The sequence below is a fragment of the Apium graveolens genome, chromosome 10 (genome assembly GCF_009905375.1).
Source record: "Apium graveolens cultivar Ventura chromosome 10, ASM990537v1, whole genome shotgun sequence".
NCBI classification, from domain to species: Eukaryota; Viridiplantae; Streptophyta; class Magnoliopsida; order Apiales; family Apiaceae; genus Apium; species Apium graveolens.
Window position 1 is genome coordinate 38,130,731 of NC_133656.1, and position 19,659 is coordinate 38,150,389.

Genomic DNA, 19,659 nt, shown 5'->3' on the forward strand with positions numbered 1-19,659 from the left:
AACCTTACATTCTTAGGCTATTTATAGCCCAAGGATAGGGTTTTGGGGTTGTTACCTTTAAATCATAGCCCTTGGTTCTGGGAGCGAAGGACACCTGTTTGGAGTGGATGCTTTACACATGTCAGTGCGAGACTGGTCGATGAATGTTCTGAGGATCCTCTGACACGTGCCTTAATTATTTCCGTGATTGATGTGTGACAGTTGTCCCTATCATGTGCTTGGGCCAGTGTCTCACATGCTGGGATTCCTCAAGGTTGTTCTTGCGTGACTAGGTCAGCTAGGACTGGCGGTGTCCGGGAGTAGACTGATTTAGGATGCAGGACTAGTCCTTTCCGGAGCTGTATGGAGTTAGGAGTCCAGGACTAGTCCTTCTAAGAGCTGTATTCCAGGACTAGTCCTTCCAGGAGCTGTATGGAGTTAGGAGTCCAGGACCAGACATCTCAGGAGCTATATGTATTATCATGTGCCCCCCACTCCCTTATGCAGATTTTCTGGACGGGGGAGTAAATTTGGGCTTGTTTGAAGAACATGAGCTTTTGGCTGTTGTCTTAAGAAGAATTTGAGCTTTTCTTGCCCCCAGTCCGGATTGCGTTGAGTTCAGCCGATCAGGGATAAAGTTGGGTGTCCTTGGAAGAATTTGAGCTTTTCTCGCCCCCCAGTCAGGATTACGCTGAGTTCAGCGAATTTGGACTACAGTGGTTGTCTTTAGAAGAATTTGAGCTTTTCTCGCTCCCCAGTCCGGATTGATTAGAGTTCAGCCAATCAGGACTAAAGTTGGGTGTCCTTGGAAGAATTTGAGCTTTTCTCCCCCCCAATCCGGATTGCGTTGAGTTCGACGAATCAGGACTAGAGTGGTTGTCTTTAGAAGAATTTGATCTTTTCTCGCCCCCTAGTCCGGATTGCTTTGAGTTCAAACAATCTGGACTAAAGTTGGGTGTCCTTAGAAGAATTTGAGCTTTTCTCACCCCCCAGTCCAGATTGCATTGAGTTCGACGAATCAGGACTATAGTGGTTGTCTTTAGAAGAATTTGAGCTTTTCTCGCCCCCCAGTCCGTATTGCTTTGAGTTCAAATAATCAGGACTAAAGTTGGGTGTCCTTGGAAGAATTTGAGCTTTTCTCGCCCCCCGGTCCGGATTGTGTTGAGTTCGACGAATCAGGACTAGAGTGGTTGTCTTCAGAAGAATTTGAGCTTTTCTCGCCCCCAGTCCGGATTGCTTTGAGTTCAAACAATCAGGACTAAAGTTGGGTGTCCTTGCAAGAATTTGAGCTTTTCTCGCCCCCCAGTCCGGATTGCGTTGAGTTCGACGAATCAGGACTAGAGTGGTTTTCTTTAGAAGAATTTGAGCTTTTCTCGCCCCGATTCCGGATTGCTTTGAGTTCGGCCAATCAGGACTAAGGTGGTTGTCTTTAGGAGAATTTGGGCTTTTCTTGCCCTCCAGTCCGGATTGCGTCGAGTTGATTAGTCCGGACCTGGAAGTTGAAACGGTTTTTGGGGTTTTTCCCCTCAATAATTTGAATTTTAACAGTTCTAAGAATTGTGGAGAGACGTGCCTCATCATTATTTGTATTAATTACGGTTTTGGTGGGCCGTCCAGATCTTGCCACGTGGCGAGGGGGTCATGGTTTCACCATGCCTATAAAAGGCACCCCTGACTCTTCCTTTTTCTTTTTATTGCTTCTCTAATTTTCTTCTCTCTTTCTCTCTTTTCTCTGGAGCTTTTCCGGTGTTTGTCGCAGAGATCTCGAAGTTTTGCCTTCTTGCTCTTGTCGGTCGTCCCCAACTTCTCTATATTTTCTAAACCTGTAAGCTCCTCTGTCATTTCTTGTAACTTTATTTTGTGTTTGTTTCAAGACCTTGTTGTTTGGTTGTTTTGTCGCTTTGGTTTCACGATGCTTTGGTGTTTATGTGTTTATTTGTTTGAATATACGTGTATGTATATGTTTTTGTGTTATGTTTTGGTGTTTGATTTTGGTTAATAGTGTTTCTGGAATTATGGTTTTTTGTTTGGGTCCGGACCTGGTTGCTTAGTCCGGATTGATATATTTTTGTTATCCGGTTTTTGCTGTTTTGTGTTATTGTGACATTCGGGTCCGGAATAGGCCAGTTTTAGGGTTTTATAGTTCGGAGTGGTTGATTTGTTTGTGTTTTGGGTTTTTTAGTTTTGGGTATCCGGACCGTTTGCTCTTGACTTAATATAAAATTGAACATAGGGTAGTCCGGACCACGCAACTTTCAAGATAAATAAACTGTAGGGATTTAGACTAACCTTTATCACTTGTTTTAGGTTTATGGTCCGGACTAAAGCTCGTGCCAAGGCCTACATAACTTGCTATCCGGAGCCGTCTGGTTCAAATTTGGAGTCTTCTAGTGATTCTGAGCGGATTGAAATGGGTAAGAAGGCGACGACCTTTAATTCCAAAGCTATAACTAAGCTATCTGTAGCTAGGATTTCCTCTAGGAAGGTGCCTTGCACTCCGGAGGGCTTATGGGTTGATACGCCGGGTTACTTCATCACCAAGAGTGATGAGATAGAGAACAGCTTCTACTACAGAAGTATTAGGTTCGGGTATGCGAGGCAGCCTAACGCGGGTCCGGGGCGTTATAATAAGGAGGAATTGGGCAGAAAGTTTGCGGATAGTATAGTGGCCAAGGAGCATTATGAGTTGAGGGATGAGTACGCTGCTTTGGACCATGCGGTGCAGGACTCATCAGTCCGAGCTGCTTTTTAGTTGGAGCCCCGGATTGAGTGGAGGTGGATGGAGCCGGATGAGCGGATTTATCATAGGCCAGCCGATGGGTTTATTCCGGTTTGGTTGGAGCATCTCCGGTCCGGGTGGAATCTGTACTGGTATTTATTTCTCAAACATTTGTGTAAGTATGAGTATAAGCTGTCTCCGATGCAAATAACTCCGAATGGGATCAAGTGGATGACTTGGTTCATTGCTTGCTGTAACCAGTTCAAAGTTCAGCCCACTTTCAAATTATGGCATCACCTATTCAGCCTGGTCTGGTCTAGCCAGATGCCTTTACATGAGCTTCGATTCTGGGCTTCAGAGTGTGGCTATGGTGACTCCTACAAGCCCATCATTCAGCAGTCTTCATTGAAGTACTGGAATGGGGAATTGATCATGTTGAGGGGGTTGGACTTGTATTATCTCCCCCACGTTGCTGCTGACGGAGTCCGGACTAGGTTTCGCAGGGATGTCCTCCGGGGAGATGCCATCCGGATGATATTTGCTTTTTGTGAATGTTTGGGTTTCCAGATGACCCGTGATACTTTCATGATTCACAGGACTATGCATAGGCTAGGCTGTAAGCTATTTTTTTGTGTCCGGACTTCTTATATGTTTTTTGTCCGGACTGCTTCCTTTTGTTGTATATCTTTGTAGTTTTTTGACTTGTGTTTGTTGCTTTGTTTTCTGGCAGGCTTACCACATTATAATCCGGATATGTCTTCTTCGGCATATAGTGAAGCACTTAAGGGTTTGGGCAAAGCTTTCAAGCTGCCGAAGAAAGCTGCTGTTGGTGGGTCCGAATCCAATGCTTCTGTGGAGGAGGGGTCCCAGAGCAATGCTGTGTCAAGGCCCTAAGCTGATGTGACTGAGAAGGCTTTGGAGCAGGTTGTTGAGCCAGAAGTTGGTGATGAATTTCAGAATCTTGAGGATCTTGAGCCTCTCGGGGAGGTCCTTGATGTTGAGTCCGGATGGAAGAATAAGAGGCTCCGGACTCTTGGTTTTAAACCTCCCCGGAGTCAAAATTTTGATGCGGGTTCTGGGTCCAGGGTGGATAAGGGGAAAGAAATAGATACCAAGAGTCCGGAGGCCGGGAGTCCGGAGCTAGAAGTTAAGGTTGCCCGTTTCATGGCTGGGATTCCCACTGAGGATGAGTGGAGGAAGATGAACCAGTCCGGATTCGATGCAACTATGAAGGAATGCCCCCGGATCTGGGGTCAGGTACACTGTTTATTGTTTTTGTTTTTCTTATATTGTTTTTCCTTAGAACCATTTTCTAAGTACCTCTGTTTTCTGCAGCTTGGTGGTTATATGGCTAGATCTACTTCTCTGGCCTATAATGAGCTTAAGGATGCCCGGACTGCTATTGATGATAAGGATGCTGAGATCAGTAATCTGAGGGATCAAATCATTATGAAGGATACTTCTCTGTCCGGACTAAACAAGCACCTTACTGATGTCACTACCCGGGCTGAAAATGCTGAAAAAGAGGTTTCAGATCTAAAATCCGAACTAGCTGAGCTCCTGAGGCAGATGTCTGCTGTGAGATCGGAAGCTGAAGTTATTGAAGAGTTCAAGAGATCCGAGGATTATGATAAGGCCATTTCCAATGCTAGTACTCCGGAGATTGGTCGTTGATGGTTGGTTGCTGAGAGACACATTAAGACCAATCCGAAGGCCGATTGGGATAGCTTTGTTCAAGAGTTTATAAAGGCGAAAGAGGATATAGAGCATGAATTGGGGGAGCCGGAGCCTTTCGATGGTCCTTGCCCCAGTTTCTTTCCTCCTAATGCTCCGGAGTCTTGATTTTCTTTGAAATGTAATTTGATTTTTGCTTTAAGACCTTTGGTACTTTGCTGCTTGTAATATTCGTATGCTGCTCTGGGTTTATTCTAGTCCGGTTGTTTTTTAATATTTGCTTTTGTTGCTGCTATTTTGCTTTGCTATTGTAGTTTGTTTTTGTCTTAGAAAAACTTTTTCTAAGTTATAGTTTTGCTCTAGTCCTGGACTCATATCTTTTCCGGACTAGCGGTTGTTTACTTAGAAAATTAAGTCTAAGTAAAATGGGTGCTCTAGACCTGACTGATGGCTTGTACGGACTAGTGGTTAGCTTTTTTATTTAGAAAATTAATTCCAAGAAAAAATGGTTGTTCTAGTCCTGACTGATGGCTTGTCCGGACTAGTGGGTAGCTTTTTTAATTAGAAAATTAATTCTAAGTAAAAATGGTTGCTCTAGTCTCGACTCATGGCTTGTCCGGACTAGTGATTAGCTTTTTTACTTAGAAAATTAATTCTTAGTAAAAATGGTTGCTCTAGTCCTGATTAATAGCTTGTATGGACTAGTGGTTTGCTTTTTTACTTAGGAAATTGATTCTAAGTAAAAATAGTTGCTCTAGTCCTGACTGATATCTTGTCCGGACTAGTGGTTTCCTTTTTTACTTAGAAAATTAATTCTTAGTAATAATGGTTGCTCTAGTCCTGACTAATATCTTGTCTGGACTAGTGGTTTGCTTTTTTACTTAGGAAATTGATTCTAAGTAAAAATGGTTGCTCTAGTCCTGACTGATAGCTTGTCCAGACTAGTGTTTAGCTTTTTTACTTAAAAAATTAATTTTTAGTAAAAATGGTTGGTCTAGTCCTGACTAATAGCTTTTCCGGACTAGTTGTGACGGCCTCAACCCCGGGGTCAGGAGTTGACGTCACTAAACACAATTATCAAAAATATAAACAACAGAATTATTATTAAAATATACTAACTTGACCCCAAACCAAGATCCGATCCAGGTTCAAGTATAATTCAGGTTCTCACTATTACAAACTCTTTATTCAACATCTAAGACACCCTAACTTTATTCAGCAACTCTTCAGACCTCATGGTCTGATACAAACTACCTCAGAGGAGCCAGGTCCAGTAAGGGCGGGAACACGGGTCGGTATGACTGATCTTCTAGGCATCTGCGAAATATACATAACAGTTTGCAAGGGTGAGCATAATCGCTCAGCAGTACCAATATATGAATAACAGATTAAAACAGTAATGTAACAATAATATGAACAGAGCTATAATCATGATATCAACATTTCATAAAGAAAATCAAAGGTAACTGGATATCACCGACTAGTATGCTTTGTTAAAACAACATAGTAGTGTGCTGTGTAATACCAGAGTCCAACTTTAGCATGATAATCATTTTATAAAACCGATGTATCAACTACTTATGCTCTTATGTAATTCACAAATCCCAATCAGATACATAGCGGATATGTGAAGACAGCTGATCAGGCTATCAACACCAGACGGCTCTAACTGCCATCCCATTTACCTGTTCCGGAACTCAGAGACTAGCTAGTTCTCTGACCTGCTGGACTAATCGGTATTATAGTGCGCGCAACCGAATTAGCCTCTTACGCCACCTCAATAGGCCTACTCTGGCCCCAATGTATCCCATATCTGACTATTTTATCCAGTTTTCAAAACACTTGTACCTATCTCATTTTCAAAATCATTTATTTAATCAGGACACATATAAAATTTGTTTCACAACTCATTCTATACGAGATAGGTACCTTTCGAAGTTACTTTTCCCTAAAACAATTTAAAAACAGTGATTTATAACTACAGGGGATACGTAACTTAAAACGTTTTTGTTCCATTACGAGAATAAAACATTTAGTTATTCATATGCACTGAACCATAAAAGAATGGTCAGGGTACTTGCCTTGCAACGCTTTACAAAACCCTAAATAGCTTTCTCGCTGACTTTGATCCTGGGACAACTCGACTGGGATCTACAATTACAGAATACCCTAATTAGTTATACTGACATGCTTGATATCCTCAGATTCTAACAACCCAATCCGATAATCCGACTCGTGTTATTATTATGCCTATAACCACGTAATCACATATCCCGAACATAAATAGGGTAACACGTAGAATATAATTATGTACGTTTACAATTATATTTTTAGAAAATTTTGGCAGCAACTTCTTTATTTATAAGACTACCCGTCGATTATAATCGACATCAAAAATCACAATAATCCACAATATTATTCCACCATTTATATAACGTACATTCCAACACCAATCAAAATTAATTATTTAAATCCAAACATATTTTACATAATTATTTTATTTTTATTTATTTATAGAATTTAGGACTCAGAACATCGTCATCACCGTCCACCGTCGACTCACCGAAGTTCATCGTCAACGGCGGCACAATTTATTGGCGCCCGATATATTACGGGTTCCCAAATAAATTATACCGATTATTTTAAAACTAATTTCCACATGAATAATTAATATCACGAATATTAATCAATAATTCCCTGCAATAAAAGGAATTAAATTAAAAATCTGCACAATCCAAACCATCAACACCCAAGCGGCCCAACAAGGCCCAACAAAAAAACCCAACTGCATAAACAGGCCCAACAGTAAGGCCCGAAAATGTCCGGCCCAACTACAAGCCCAAACCACAGAGAAGCATCGCACACGGCCAGAGCACACGGCTGCAACCACACCAACACACGCGCCACCGCGCGGAACACACACACACATCACAAACACACACACACATCACAAACACACACACACACACACACTTACTCACACAGGCACACACATATATAACCATATGCATATACACAAATTAATAGCACAATCGAACCAGCCAAGCAAAGAATTCAAGCGGAGGCTCACCGAAAACGGCCGGAAAAACAAGAACGGCGGTAACCCGGAGTAACAGGGAGGAAAGAGTGCAAGAAAAAGATGAATAAGGACCAAGAGAGAGAGAGCCAGGATAGAGAGATTGAGAACACAGAGGAGGAGGAAGAGGAGGTGTAAATAAAAAAAAGAAAAGCAGTTATGCTAATATTCGTGTAAGGCAGCCACGTATCAATTAACAAGGATACGTGTTAATTTCTATTTATAAGAAGTTAACACGTGTCCTTTAATACTGGGAAACAAAATATTAGTCCCGAAATCTAAAATAAGCGACTAAGGTGTACGAAAAACGATTTCAGAAAATTCCGAAAATAAAGCCAAAATTTCGTAAATATCCCGAAGTTTATAAAAAAAATATATGTTTCGTAATTTTAAAACACTTTTGGGGTGCGCTGTAAACCTGCTTTTTGATAAATAATGAAATAACGCGCGCATGAAATAAATCCTGAAAATTCCCAGAAAATTTTAAAATTCTCAGAATATTAAGGATGCTGAGATCAGTAATCTGAGGGATCAAATCATTATGAAGGATACTTCTCTGTCCGGACTGAACAAGCACCTTACTGATGTCACTACCCGGGGTGAAAATGCTGAAAAAGAGGTTTCAGATCTAAAATCCGAACTAGCTGAGCTCCGGAGGCAGATGTCTACTGTGAGATCAGAAGCTGAAGTTATTGAAGAGTTCAAGAGATCCGAGGATTATGATAAGGCCATTGCCAATGCTAGTACTCCGGAGATTGGTCGTTGATGGTTGGTTGCTGAGAGACACATTAAGACCAATCCGAAGGCCGATTGGGATAGCTTTGTTCAAGAGTTTATAAAGGCGAAAGAGGATATAGAGCATGAATTGGGGGAGCCGGAGCCTTTCGATGGTCCTTGCCCCAGTTTCTTTCCTCCTAATGCTCCGGAGTCTTGATTTTCTTTGAAATATAATTTGATTTTTGCTTTAAGACCTTTGGTACTTTGCTGCTTGTAATATTCGTATGCTGCTCTGGGCTTATTCTAGTCTGGTTGTTTTTTAATATTTGCTTTTGTTGCTGCTATTTTGCTTTGCTATTGTAGTTTGTTTTTGCCTTAGAAAAACTTTTTCTAAGTTATAGTTTTGCTCTAGTCCTGGACTCATATCTTTTCCGGACTAGCGGTTGTTTACTTAGAAAATTAAGTCTAAGTAAAATGGGTGCTCTAGACCTGACTGATGGCTTGTCCGGACTAGTGGTTAGCTTTTTTATTTAGAAAATTAATTCCAAGAAAAAATGGTTGTTCTAGTCCTGACTGATGGCTTGTCCGGACTAGTGGGTAGCTTTTTTAATTAGAAAATTAATTCTAAGTAAAAATGGTTGCTCTAGTCCTGACTCATGGCTTGTCCGGACTAGTGATTAGCTTTTTTACTTAGAAAATTAATTCTTAGTAAAAATAGTTGCTCTAGTCCTGACTAATAGCTTGTCCGGACTAGTGGTTTGCTTTTTTACTTAGAAAATTTATTCTAAGTAAAAATGGTTGCTCGAGTCCTGACTGATAGCTTGTCTGGACTAGTGGTTTGCTTTTTTACTTAGAAAATTAATTCTTAGTAAAAATGGTTGCTCTAGTCCTGACTAATAGCTTGTCCGGACTAGTAGTTTGCTTTTTTACTTAGGAAAATTATTCTAAGTAAAAATGGTTGATCTAGTCCTTACTAATAGCTTATCAGGACTAGTGGTTTGCTTTTTTACTTAGGAAATTGATCCTAAGTAAAAATGGTTGCTCTAGTCCTGACTGATAGCTTGTCCGGACTAGTGGTTAGCTTTTTTACTTGGAAAATTAATTCTTAGTAAAAATGGTTGCTCTAGTCCTGACTAATAGCTTGTCCGGACTAGTGGTTTGCTTTTTTACTTAGGAAATTTATTCTAAGTAAAAATGGTTGTTCTAGTCATGACTAATAGATTGTCCGGACTAGTGTGTTGCTTCAATAAATATAAAGAGGAAATGTTTTTCATTAATCATTCATACAAAATATATAGGAAAAACAAGTTGGTTGCTTTCCATATTGGCTACAGGATTTTGGTTGCTTTGTTTGTTCTCCTATTGGTAGAATTTTCTTAGCCTTAGTCCATGCCAAGTATTTGGGACTTCTGAGCCATCCATGTTCAGGAGTTTGTAGGTTCCTGGCTTCAGGACTTCTTTGACCTTGTATGGTCCTTCCCATTTGGGTATTAGATTTCCAGTGTTTGTTGGATATGATGCTTCTGTGTCTCGAAGGACTAAGTCTCCAACTTGGAAGTTTTTTACTCTGGACTTCTTACTGAAGTGCTCTCTTATTTTCTTCTTATATTTTTCCATCCTTTCTACAGCTTGGTCCCAGACCTCATCAATTAGCTCCATGTCTGTTTTGAGACCTTCTTCATTTGCTTCTTCTTCAAAATTTATTGTTCTGTGAGAAGGAGATCCCACTTCAATAGGAAGCATTGCTTCTGTGCCATAAGCTAATTTGAATGGAGTTTCTCCGGTGCTTGTCCTGGGGCTTGTCCTATAGGACCATAGTACACTTGGTAGTTCTTCTGGCCATTTGCTTTTGCTCTCTTTGAGTCCCTTTTCAATACCTCAGAGCAGGATTCTGTTGGTGACTTCTACTTGGCCGTTTCCTTGGGGATATGCTACTGATGACTTTTTGTGCTTGATCCCGCGCTCCTGAAGGTAGGACTCGAATTCTAATACGATGAATTGGAGTCCATTGTTTGATACTAGGACTCGTGGTATCCCAAACCTCATCAAAATGTTGTCCATAAACTTTATGTAGTCTTGCTGATTGATTGTTCTCATTGCTTTCACTTCAACCCATTTGGTCATGTAATCAATTGATACTAACAAGTGCCTAAGATCTCCTTTGGCCCGGGGAAAGGGTCCCATGATGTTAATACCCCAGACAACAAAGGGGATAGTTGACAGGACTGAGGAGTGTAGGACTGGGCTGATCCAGGACACATTACTGAAGAGTTGGCATTTATTGCATTTTTTCACGAATTCTATTGCATCTTAATGGATAGTTGGCCAGTAGTAGCCTTGTCTTATGATCTTATGAGCTAGGGCCTTTGCAGACATGTGATCTCCGCATATCCCTTCATGCACTTATGCCAAACAGTACTTTGCTTCTTCCGGGCTGACACATTTCAGGATAGGAGATGAAAAAGTCCTGCGGTAGAGTAATGCTTCTTCGAGGAAGAACTTGGATGCTTTTGCTTTTAACCTTTGGGCTTTTCCTTTGTCCTCAGGGAGCTCTCCTTTCTCCAAGTAGTTGATGAATGGAGTCATCTGGTTCTGGTTGCTTTCGATCTCCAATATTTCTCCAGATTCAATAGATGGTTTCTGGAGTTCTTCGAAGTAAATTGAGCAGTCCAGATCTGACGAGTTCCGGACTAATTTTGATAGAATATCCGCTTCTTCATTTTCTTCTCGACATATTTGAAGGACTTGATGGTTTGGTATTGACGCTAAGTAACTTTGAACTAGTGTTTGGTACTTCACCAGAGTAGGGTCCATTGCTATTTATTCTCCATTTGTTTGCTTGACCACTATCTGGGAGTCGTTGTAGATTTATAAGTCCTGGACCCTCAGAGTCCTGGAGAGCTTTAGTCCTGCAATCAACGCCTCATATTCTGCCTGATTGTTCGTTGCGGGGAAGCTGAAAGATAAAACTGTTTGAATCGTGAATCCTTCAGGACTTTTGAGTATGAGTCCGGCTCCCGACCTTTCGCTTGTTAAAGAACCATCTACTTTCAAGGTCCAGGCTCCCGGACTTGCATCTTTTTCTGGCTCCGGATCCATATTCATTGGTTCTGGCTCTTCTTCTGGGAAGTTGCATTCAATTATGAAATCTGCAAGTGCTTGAGCTTTAATGGCAGTCCTGGGAATGAAGCTTAAATTGAACTGGCTCAACTCCATAGTCTAATTGACAAGTCTTCTTGAGACATCTGGTTTATGAATTATCTTCCTTAGTGGTTGATTTGTTACCACTCTGATTTCCCTTTCCTGGAAGTAGTGTCTGAGTTTTCTTGAAGTTGTGACCAATGCAAAGGCAAACTTCTCCAATCTTGGGTATCTTGTTTCTGCGTCTTTGAGTACTTGGCTTACATAGTAGACTGGTTGCTATTTTCCATTCTCTTCCCTGATTAAGGCAGCTCCTACGGCTTGTGCTCCTGCTGACAAGTATAAGTAGAGAGGTTCTCATAGCTGAGCTTTAGTTAAAACTGGTGGCTGAGAGAGGTAGGACTTGATTTCCTCAAATGCCTTTTGGCACTCTGGACTCCAGTTCACCTCTTTCTTGTTGCTTGCTCCTTTGAGTAAATCAAAGAATGGTAAGCACCTCTCTGCTAGCTTTGATACAAATCTCCTGAGTGATGCTAGGGATCCTGCTAACTTCTGCACATCTCTTTGGGTCCTAGGAGCTCTAATCTCCTGGATTGCTTTTATTTTCTCCGGATTGGCTTCTATGCCCGAATTGGCTTCTATGCCTCTGTTGCTGATCATGAATCCTAGGAACATGCCTGCTCCTACTCCGAAGGTATATTTCTCCAGGTTCAGCTTGAGTTGGTTTTTCCTTAGGTTGTCAAAGCACTCCTTCAGATCTTCCACATGTCCTGGTATAGTTGTCGATTTGGAAATCATATCGTCGATATAACACTCCAAGTTCCTCCCAATCTGGGACTTGAATATCTTGTTCATGGCTCTCTGGTAAGTTGATCCTGCGCTTGTCAGTCCGAAGGGCAACATCACATAAGCATAGACTGATCTGTGAGTTATGAATGCTGTCTTTGGTATGTCCTTCAGGTTCATCTTGACCTGGTTGTATCCGGAAAAGGCGTCCATGAAACTTATCATGATGTGTCCGGAGTTGGCATCTATCAGTTGATCAATATTTGGGAGAGGTATGGGTCCTTCGGGCATGCATCGTTTAGATCAGTGTAGTCCACACATATTCTCCATTTGCCGTTGGGCTTCTTCACCATAACAACATTATCTAGCCACTCCGGATATTTGATTTTTTTGATAATTCCTGCTTTGAGTAACTTCTCCACTTATTCGTCTATGGCCTTTTGCCTCTCCGAGGCAAAATTTCTTCTCTTCTATTTGACTGGTTTTCTGTTTGGGTTGACATCCAAGCTGTGCATTTCTATGGACTCATGTAGTCCGGGCATGTCTCTTGGACTCCAGGAAAAAAATATCTTTGTACTCCCGGAGCAGGGACACTAATCTTTCCTTGAAGGACTCCTTGAGTCCTGACCTAATTTTCACCTTTTTGTTAGGACTGCTTTCATCAACCTGGACTTCTTTTGTTTCAACTGCAGCTTCGATTTTTGCTTGTTCTTTGTTTGAAACCATTTGATGAATTCGGGCTTAAGAGTTCTTCTTAAAATATGAGTTTACTTGTTCAGATTTTTTGGTTTCTTGCGTGGTAGGACTGGCTTGGTCTAGGACCTTATTTTCCTTATCCACTGCCATGACTTGGTTGCTTGCCGATCCTTCCGGACTTGTTATATTTGCTTCTTGGTCCGGACTTGATTCAATTAGTTGTACTTCTTTTGTTGCTTCTTCCCTTGTCCGGGGTCGGTGCTTCTTCATGCTTTGTTGCTTGCGAAGGACTGTTGCCTTCCTTTTGTTGTCCTGGTGGGTTTCTGCCATCACTAACCCCTGGGTGTAGCATGTTTCAGCCACTCCATAATCTCCTTTTATTTCCCCGACTCCTGTCGGGGTTGAGAACTTGATTTTGAGATGGGAGATTGAAGTTATCGCTTGCATCATGGTTAGAGCTGATCTGCCAATAATTCCGTTGTATGACGAAGGAGCGTTGATCACATAAAACTTGATGACATGAGTCACTTGGTTAGGAGCAGGTCCAAAAATGACTGGCAGATATAAAGTTCCTTGAATCGGGACTAAGTTGTGGCCGAACCCATAGAGTGGGTCCTCCCGACACTCGTTTGAGCGGATACTCCCTAACTGCATTCGATCCACTATGTGCTTGAAGAGAATATTTACTGAGGAACCATTGTCTATGAGCATTCTTCTTACTTCATTATCAAAGATGTCCAAAGTGATAACCAAAGCTGCATTGTGATGAGGGTTGACTCATTCGTAGTCCTTACTGCTGAAGGATATCACCAGGTCTGGGAGTGGTTGGATTGAGAGCACTTCTTTGCCGAAGTCCGGGCTCCGAGGTGGGGAGTGGGAGCCTCCTAGGACTACATTGACTACATTCTTTCCTCTCTTCTGCGCTTCCCCCTTGTTGTTGCTGTCCCAGACTAAGTACTTGTTCATATTTCCTTTCTTCACTTGGTCCTCAATGAAGTACTTGAGTGATAAGCAGTTCTTAGTCTTGTGGCCACGGGTCTCATGATAATCACACTGCCTATTGTAAGGCCTGCTCTCCGGAGGAGTTTGCATTGCTTTCAGAGGATAATAGAAATGCTTGTCTTTTACCACTTTCAAGATTTCCTCCCGGTTCATGTTGAGAGGAGTCCATTCTGGCTCCTGCTTCGGCTCCCAGGGTTGCTTCATGGGTCCTGGATCGCTGTTTGACTCCTGCTTAGGACCAAGTCTCTGGAAAATCGTAATAATTTGTCTTTCTTGGCTTTTTTGGTTTTGTTTGAACTTCTTATCCTGATGGTAACCTCCTTTCGGTCGATCATAAGTATTTTTACTCCTGGACCCCCCATTCCGGCTCATCCTCATTGCCTGGAGCATATCTATTTCCTTTATGAATCTGGCAGCCATGGAGTAAGCTGCTGCCAGAATTTGCGGCTCCTTATTGATTAGCTCCACGATATATCTCTCATTGTGCTCTGGGTCCAAGTTTCTCCTGAAAATGCTCAAAGCTTCCCTCTCATCCAAGCACAAGACTTTGTTGATTGCTTCCTGGAACTGGTGCATGTATGCAGAGAGGGACTCATTATCATGCTGCCGGATTGTCTCCAGGTGACACATGTGCATTTCGTGCATTTTGTTTTCCCGAAATCTCCGAAGGAAGGAGGTGCTGAACTCCTTCCGACTATGGATGCTGCGTGAGGGGATCCTGCTGAACCATCACTGGGCCCCTCCTTTAATAGTTGAAGTGAAGAAGCTTGATTTCGTTAGGTCATTGTAGTAATATATTTGCGCTATCTACTCAAAGTAGTTCAGGCGCTCCTCCGAGTCTCCTAGACCATCAAAGGAGTCAAAGTTGTAATGCTTCAAGTCCCGCTACCGGGGAATGGCCTCTAAGGAGTGGCTGAAAGGTGTTTCTCCAATTTCTACTCCTGAGTCTCTTTCCATCTTTCTTTGTAATTCATAGATCATATCTTTCAGGTCCTTCTGCTTTTCTTCTTCTTCATCATCAGAAATCAGCTCCGGAGTAGGGTCTCTCTGGGTTCTCTTGCTCCTGGACTTGGCTAGTAGCTTCTCTTCTTCTAGCTGCATTCTCCTTTGGATCTTTAGCTCAAGCTTTGCTTTTTCCTCTTTCCTGATTTGCTCCCGCACCTCTTCCAACTTTCTCTGCTTAGCAACTTCTGTTTCTTTTTTATTATCTTGATATTTTTTGCTTTTCTTCCCCTTGGCTCCAATTCGGTCAAAAACAGATCTCTTAGATTGCTGGGAGTCCCAGGACTCCTCCGGTTCCTCCTCGAGTTTGGTTTCTTCCTGGAGCCGGGTTTGCTCCTGCCTGTAAAATCTGATCGCTTCTGCCATTTTAATCACTTGTAAGGTTGTCCATGTGCTCTTCAGCCACCAGGACATTAGTGTACTTGTATTGGTTCAGCTCAATAAGGGTTCTGGCATCCCTGGTGTTTATAATTCTCTCCACTATGGGAATGTGCAATGGTTGCTCCTGGAACGTTTCTCTCTCGGCTCCAGGATCAAAAGCTTGGGAGTGGTCCGACTCCTAGACCTGAGTACTAGCAGATGGTCTCCCAGAAGTATGCTTTCCTGGTCTTGCCATTTCTCAACAATACCAACAACAACTAACAACAATATGCTACTGAAAAACAAGCTCTTAAATTTTCAAATTTTGTTAAATGTACTAGGTAGGCTTGATTTATATATAGTAATATTTATTTGTAATTTTAAAAAATAATGTTGGCCGGTTAATTAATGATTTCTTCATGGGTTAAGTTTAAGTTTATGGAGCGATTCTTCAATGCAAAGGTTGCATCACATGGTAGTACATTATAGTTGCCGATTTCCCTAAAGATGTAAAAGCTAAAATTGTTATATTTATACAATGATCAAATGCATGATGATTTAGTCCTTTAAAACTAGAGGTTAACATGTCGATTATATATTAGAACATTGTTGTTTGATCTTTGAAAACAATTTTTAATAAATGAGGCATTAAACTAATAATTCCATGAATATTAAATATACTTATTAATTCAATCGGAACAAAAATGTGGACCAACCTTTTACATAGGCTCGAATCGATGTGAATACGCAGCTGCTTTTACTTGAAAAACAACACAATGTCCTTTGCAATTCATTGCCTTCAACAAAGATAGACCAACAATACAGGCGTAAAGTCCTTTATCATAATAGTCATTGAACTTGATTATTCACACCATAGAGCACAGAAGTATCTAAACTGTTTTGGTAATAGCAATCTACCTGTTTTAGTAATAGCAATCTACCTTCTCATCCTGCTACCATGTAAATTGCTGGCCAAAGCTAGAAGATACTGCACCACCAGACCGAAAAACCTTCTCCTCATAAGGTCTCAACCATCTATCATCATTAACGACAAAAATCATATGGTACTTCCAAACTTATCACTTGTGAACCTGTATTTAATATTGAAAACACAGAAAAAATATACATAATACACTTATCCCAAGGTCTTGACAATCTTTCATCATTGACGACTAAAACTTTATGTTACTTCCAAGCTTATCGATGGCTAACCCCTATTTCATAGTAAAAAAGACAGAGAAGATTATATAATTACATAATACACTTAACCTATAACAAGCATGATCCAATATAAGAAGACTAGAAGATCCATCAATATTAGTTATAGAGATAAACCAAAATCTTTTACAAATATGTAAACCAAATCACACAATCTTTCCTTGCATAAAAGAATTAGTTAAAGAACTGAGGGGGGTGTATTGAACTAGGATTATAAGGGATTTCTTTTCATTCATGAAATCCAGGTGTATTCAACTGGTATTTTAAAAAATGTATCAGAATTTTATGGTATTCAACTAGGATTTTAAATTATGCTACAAAATCTGGTGGTATTCAATCGGGATTTTAAATTATGCTTAAAAATCTGAAGTTATTCAACTGGGATTATTTAAAATCCATTAAAATCTGATGGTATTCACATGCTGATAACTCATGGTAGCGGGGCCGCTCCTTCGACGCCATGCCTGGATCTTTCGCCGCTGTGGGGGTGTAGCTGTGGTGGGGATCCTACAAAACAACACCAGAAGGGGGGTTTGGGTCCCGCGGCGCCTCCGGTGTGAGAGTAAGAACTCGCTTTTGGGGAAGATGAAGATATATATGAATGCAGGGTGGCTGTGTGTGTATATGAGTGTGAGAGTGTAATTAACCCCAAAACCTTACCTTTTTGGGCTATTTATAGCCCAAGGATAGGGTTTTGGGGTTGGTACCTTTAAATCATAGCCCTTAGTTCTGGGAGCGGAGGACACCTGGTTGGAGTGGATGCTTTACACGTGTCAGTACGGGACTGGTCGAGGAATTAACTGAGGATCCTCTGACACGTGCCTTGATTATTACCGTGATTGATGTGTGACAGTTGTCCCTATCATGTGCTTGGGCCAATGTCTCACGTGCTGGGATTCCTCAAGGTTGTTCTTGCGGGACTAGGTCAGTTAGGACTGGCGGTGTCCGGGAGTAGACTGATTTAGGATGCAGGACTAGTCCTTTCCGGAGCTGTATGGAGTTAGGAGTCCAGGACTAGTCCTTCCAGGAGCTGTATTCCAGGACTAGTCCTTCCAGGAGCTGTATGGAGTTAGGAGTCCGGGACCAGACCTCTCAGGAGCTATATATATTATCACATGCTGACGGATTTTTTTGGATTTCATAAAATGATGGATTTTGTGGCATTTTTCAATGTATTTTATGGTTTCTAAAATCCCACCATAATTTATGAGATTTTGAAGGATTGTGTTTAAATCCTAAAGACTCTTCATCAACTCTACGATACTTTATCAAGAATCCGCGTAAAATCAAAATATGATATAATCCATTAAGATCCATGAATTATATATAATACATTAAAATCCTAGTTCAATACACCCATGAGTCTTCTGATCATTATGAAAGAATCACAAAAGGAAATAAAACAGAAATTCAATATAAATGTGGAAAAGTATAGGGTGCTAACCTGGCATCCCCAATTCATTCCACTTTTCCTTTATAAAAAAAATGCAAACCTCAACACCAAAATGAAAAAAAGCACTCAAAAAATATATAGGGAGTTACAGGACTTTCGCAAAAGAATGCTAAACCTGGTACTTTGTAAAAGGGTTGGTCTAAAATCTACTAAAATTGGAGCATTTTGATTGCTATAGTTGTTATGAATGCAGGGGGTCCATCATTATTAAGAAATAAAAGACAATCATAATAAGCCAAAATTATAAAAATTTGTGCTTGTTGTATGCCTAGATAGAAAAAATGTTTGTAAAATAGAACATTAATATGAACATTAAAGGTTTCACATTACATCCGAACTCCAAGTCATGAATATGCAGTATGATCTTAAATGATGAAGCAATAAATTACAGATAGTTAGGTGGTTTAACTCACCAAATAACCAACATAACAAATGGGTTAAATCTCAAAGTAGTCACTAAATTGAAGGGCACATATCAAAAAACTCACTCCAGTTATCGGCATCTCAGTTGCACCACTTTAGTTGACAGTAACGATAGCCCCGTTAGTCAACCTCTTTGACTTGACAGAAAAATGATATACTCTAACGGAAGTAACAGATGGAAAGGGTGTACGATAGGTGGAAAGTCATAAGCACTTTAAGAACAACTTTTGAACGTTTAAAATCAAATCAAGTTTATCTATTTAAAAATTAAAACCTTTCATTTTAGTTTTGTAAAAATAATTCTATTATATGTTTAAATTTATAAAAATTATTAACTTGAATTTATAATTAGTCACCAAATTTTTGAAAGGTTCAAATTTTACATTAAATGAAAAACCTTTATTTAAAAGTTACAGAAAAGTTTCATTTTTTATTTTGAAAAAGATTGTTTTTAGACTTGAAAACTTTTGAATTTGTAATATAATTTATGAACTGGTGAAATTAAAAAATGAAAGTAAAAACTAAATAAATTTAAATATTTAAATCGTATGACATAATTCTTACAGGAAGAACATTATTATTTTTAAACTTGAGAATTTAACTTTATGTGTTTTTTTAAAATTTACAAAAATAATCGGAATTTTATTTGAAAAAATAATTTTATCTTTTTTTTAAAACTCAATCATTCCCTTTAAATTTATTACACAGAAATTTTGATCTAATAATGAAAAATAAAAAAATTACCCAAACACAAGAAATTAGAAAGTAAAAGCACATATCACAGTACAAGACTACATATGCAACACACGCTTCAAGAAACAAGAACATGCTAACATCTATGTGTTATTCATCCATCAAATTGAGTCCCTGATGAAATTCATTTTTTTTGAAAAAATTACCGATCTTCCAACATATGTGTGTATATGTACATATATGTATATTTATTAGTTCAGTTCTTAATATTAATATTATTAGGCAAATTTAGCTAGACTCCACTTAACATTTACATTCCAGGTCATTCTTGCCAGGCTGTAAGTATTTTTACTGGCAGGATATTTTCCGTCAAGTCAACGGTTTGACTAACGGCCTTATTATTACTCTCAACTAAAGTACTGCAAATGCAAATGAGATGCCGATAACTTGAGTAGGTTTTTTGATATATGCCCTTCAGTTTAGTAACTACTCTAAGATTTAACCCCATAACAAATGGAAACTACCATCTACATGGTATAACAATTGACAACAGCTGAAGTAAAAAATACTAGGACCCCCTAGTACAGTTATTAGTTAATCATCACAGATAGGATCAGACTGTAACGTGTACTACAAACGGTATAAAATAAAAAACTTAAAGAATACACACTACAGGTGTTCTCCACATATGTTCCGAGACTTATAATTTGAAAGGTACTT

The 19,659-nt window shown here is 40.0% G+C and overlaps 1 protein-coding gene across 1 annotated transcript; it reads right to left on the bottom strand.

Moving 5' to 3' along the window:
• Window positions 1–13,565: 13,565 nt before the first annotated feature.
• On the bottom strand, window positions 13,566–14,426 carry LOC141690520 (uncharacterized). Its single transcript, XM_074495313.1, has one exon. The coding sequence runs from the start codon at window positions 14,424–14,426 to the stop codon at window positions 13,566–13,568; it is 861 nt and encodes a 286-aa protein (XP_074351414.1).
• Between the last annotated feature and the right edge of the window lie 5,233 nt (window positions 14,427–19,659).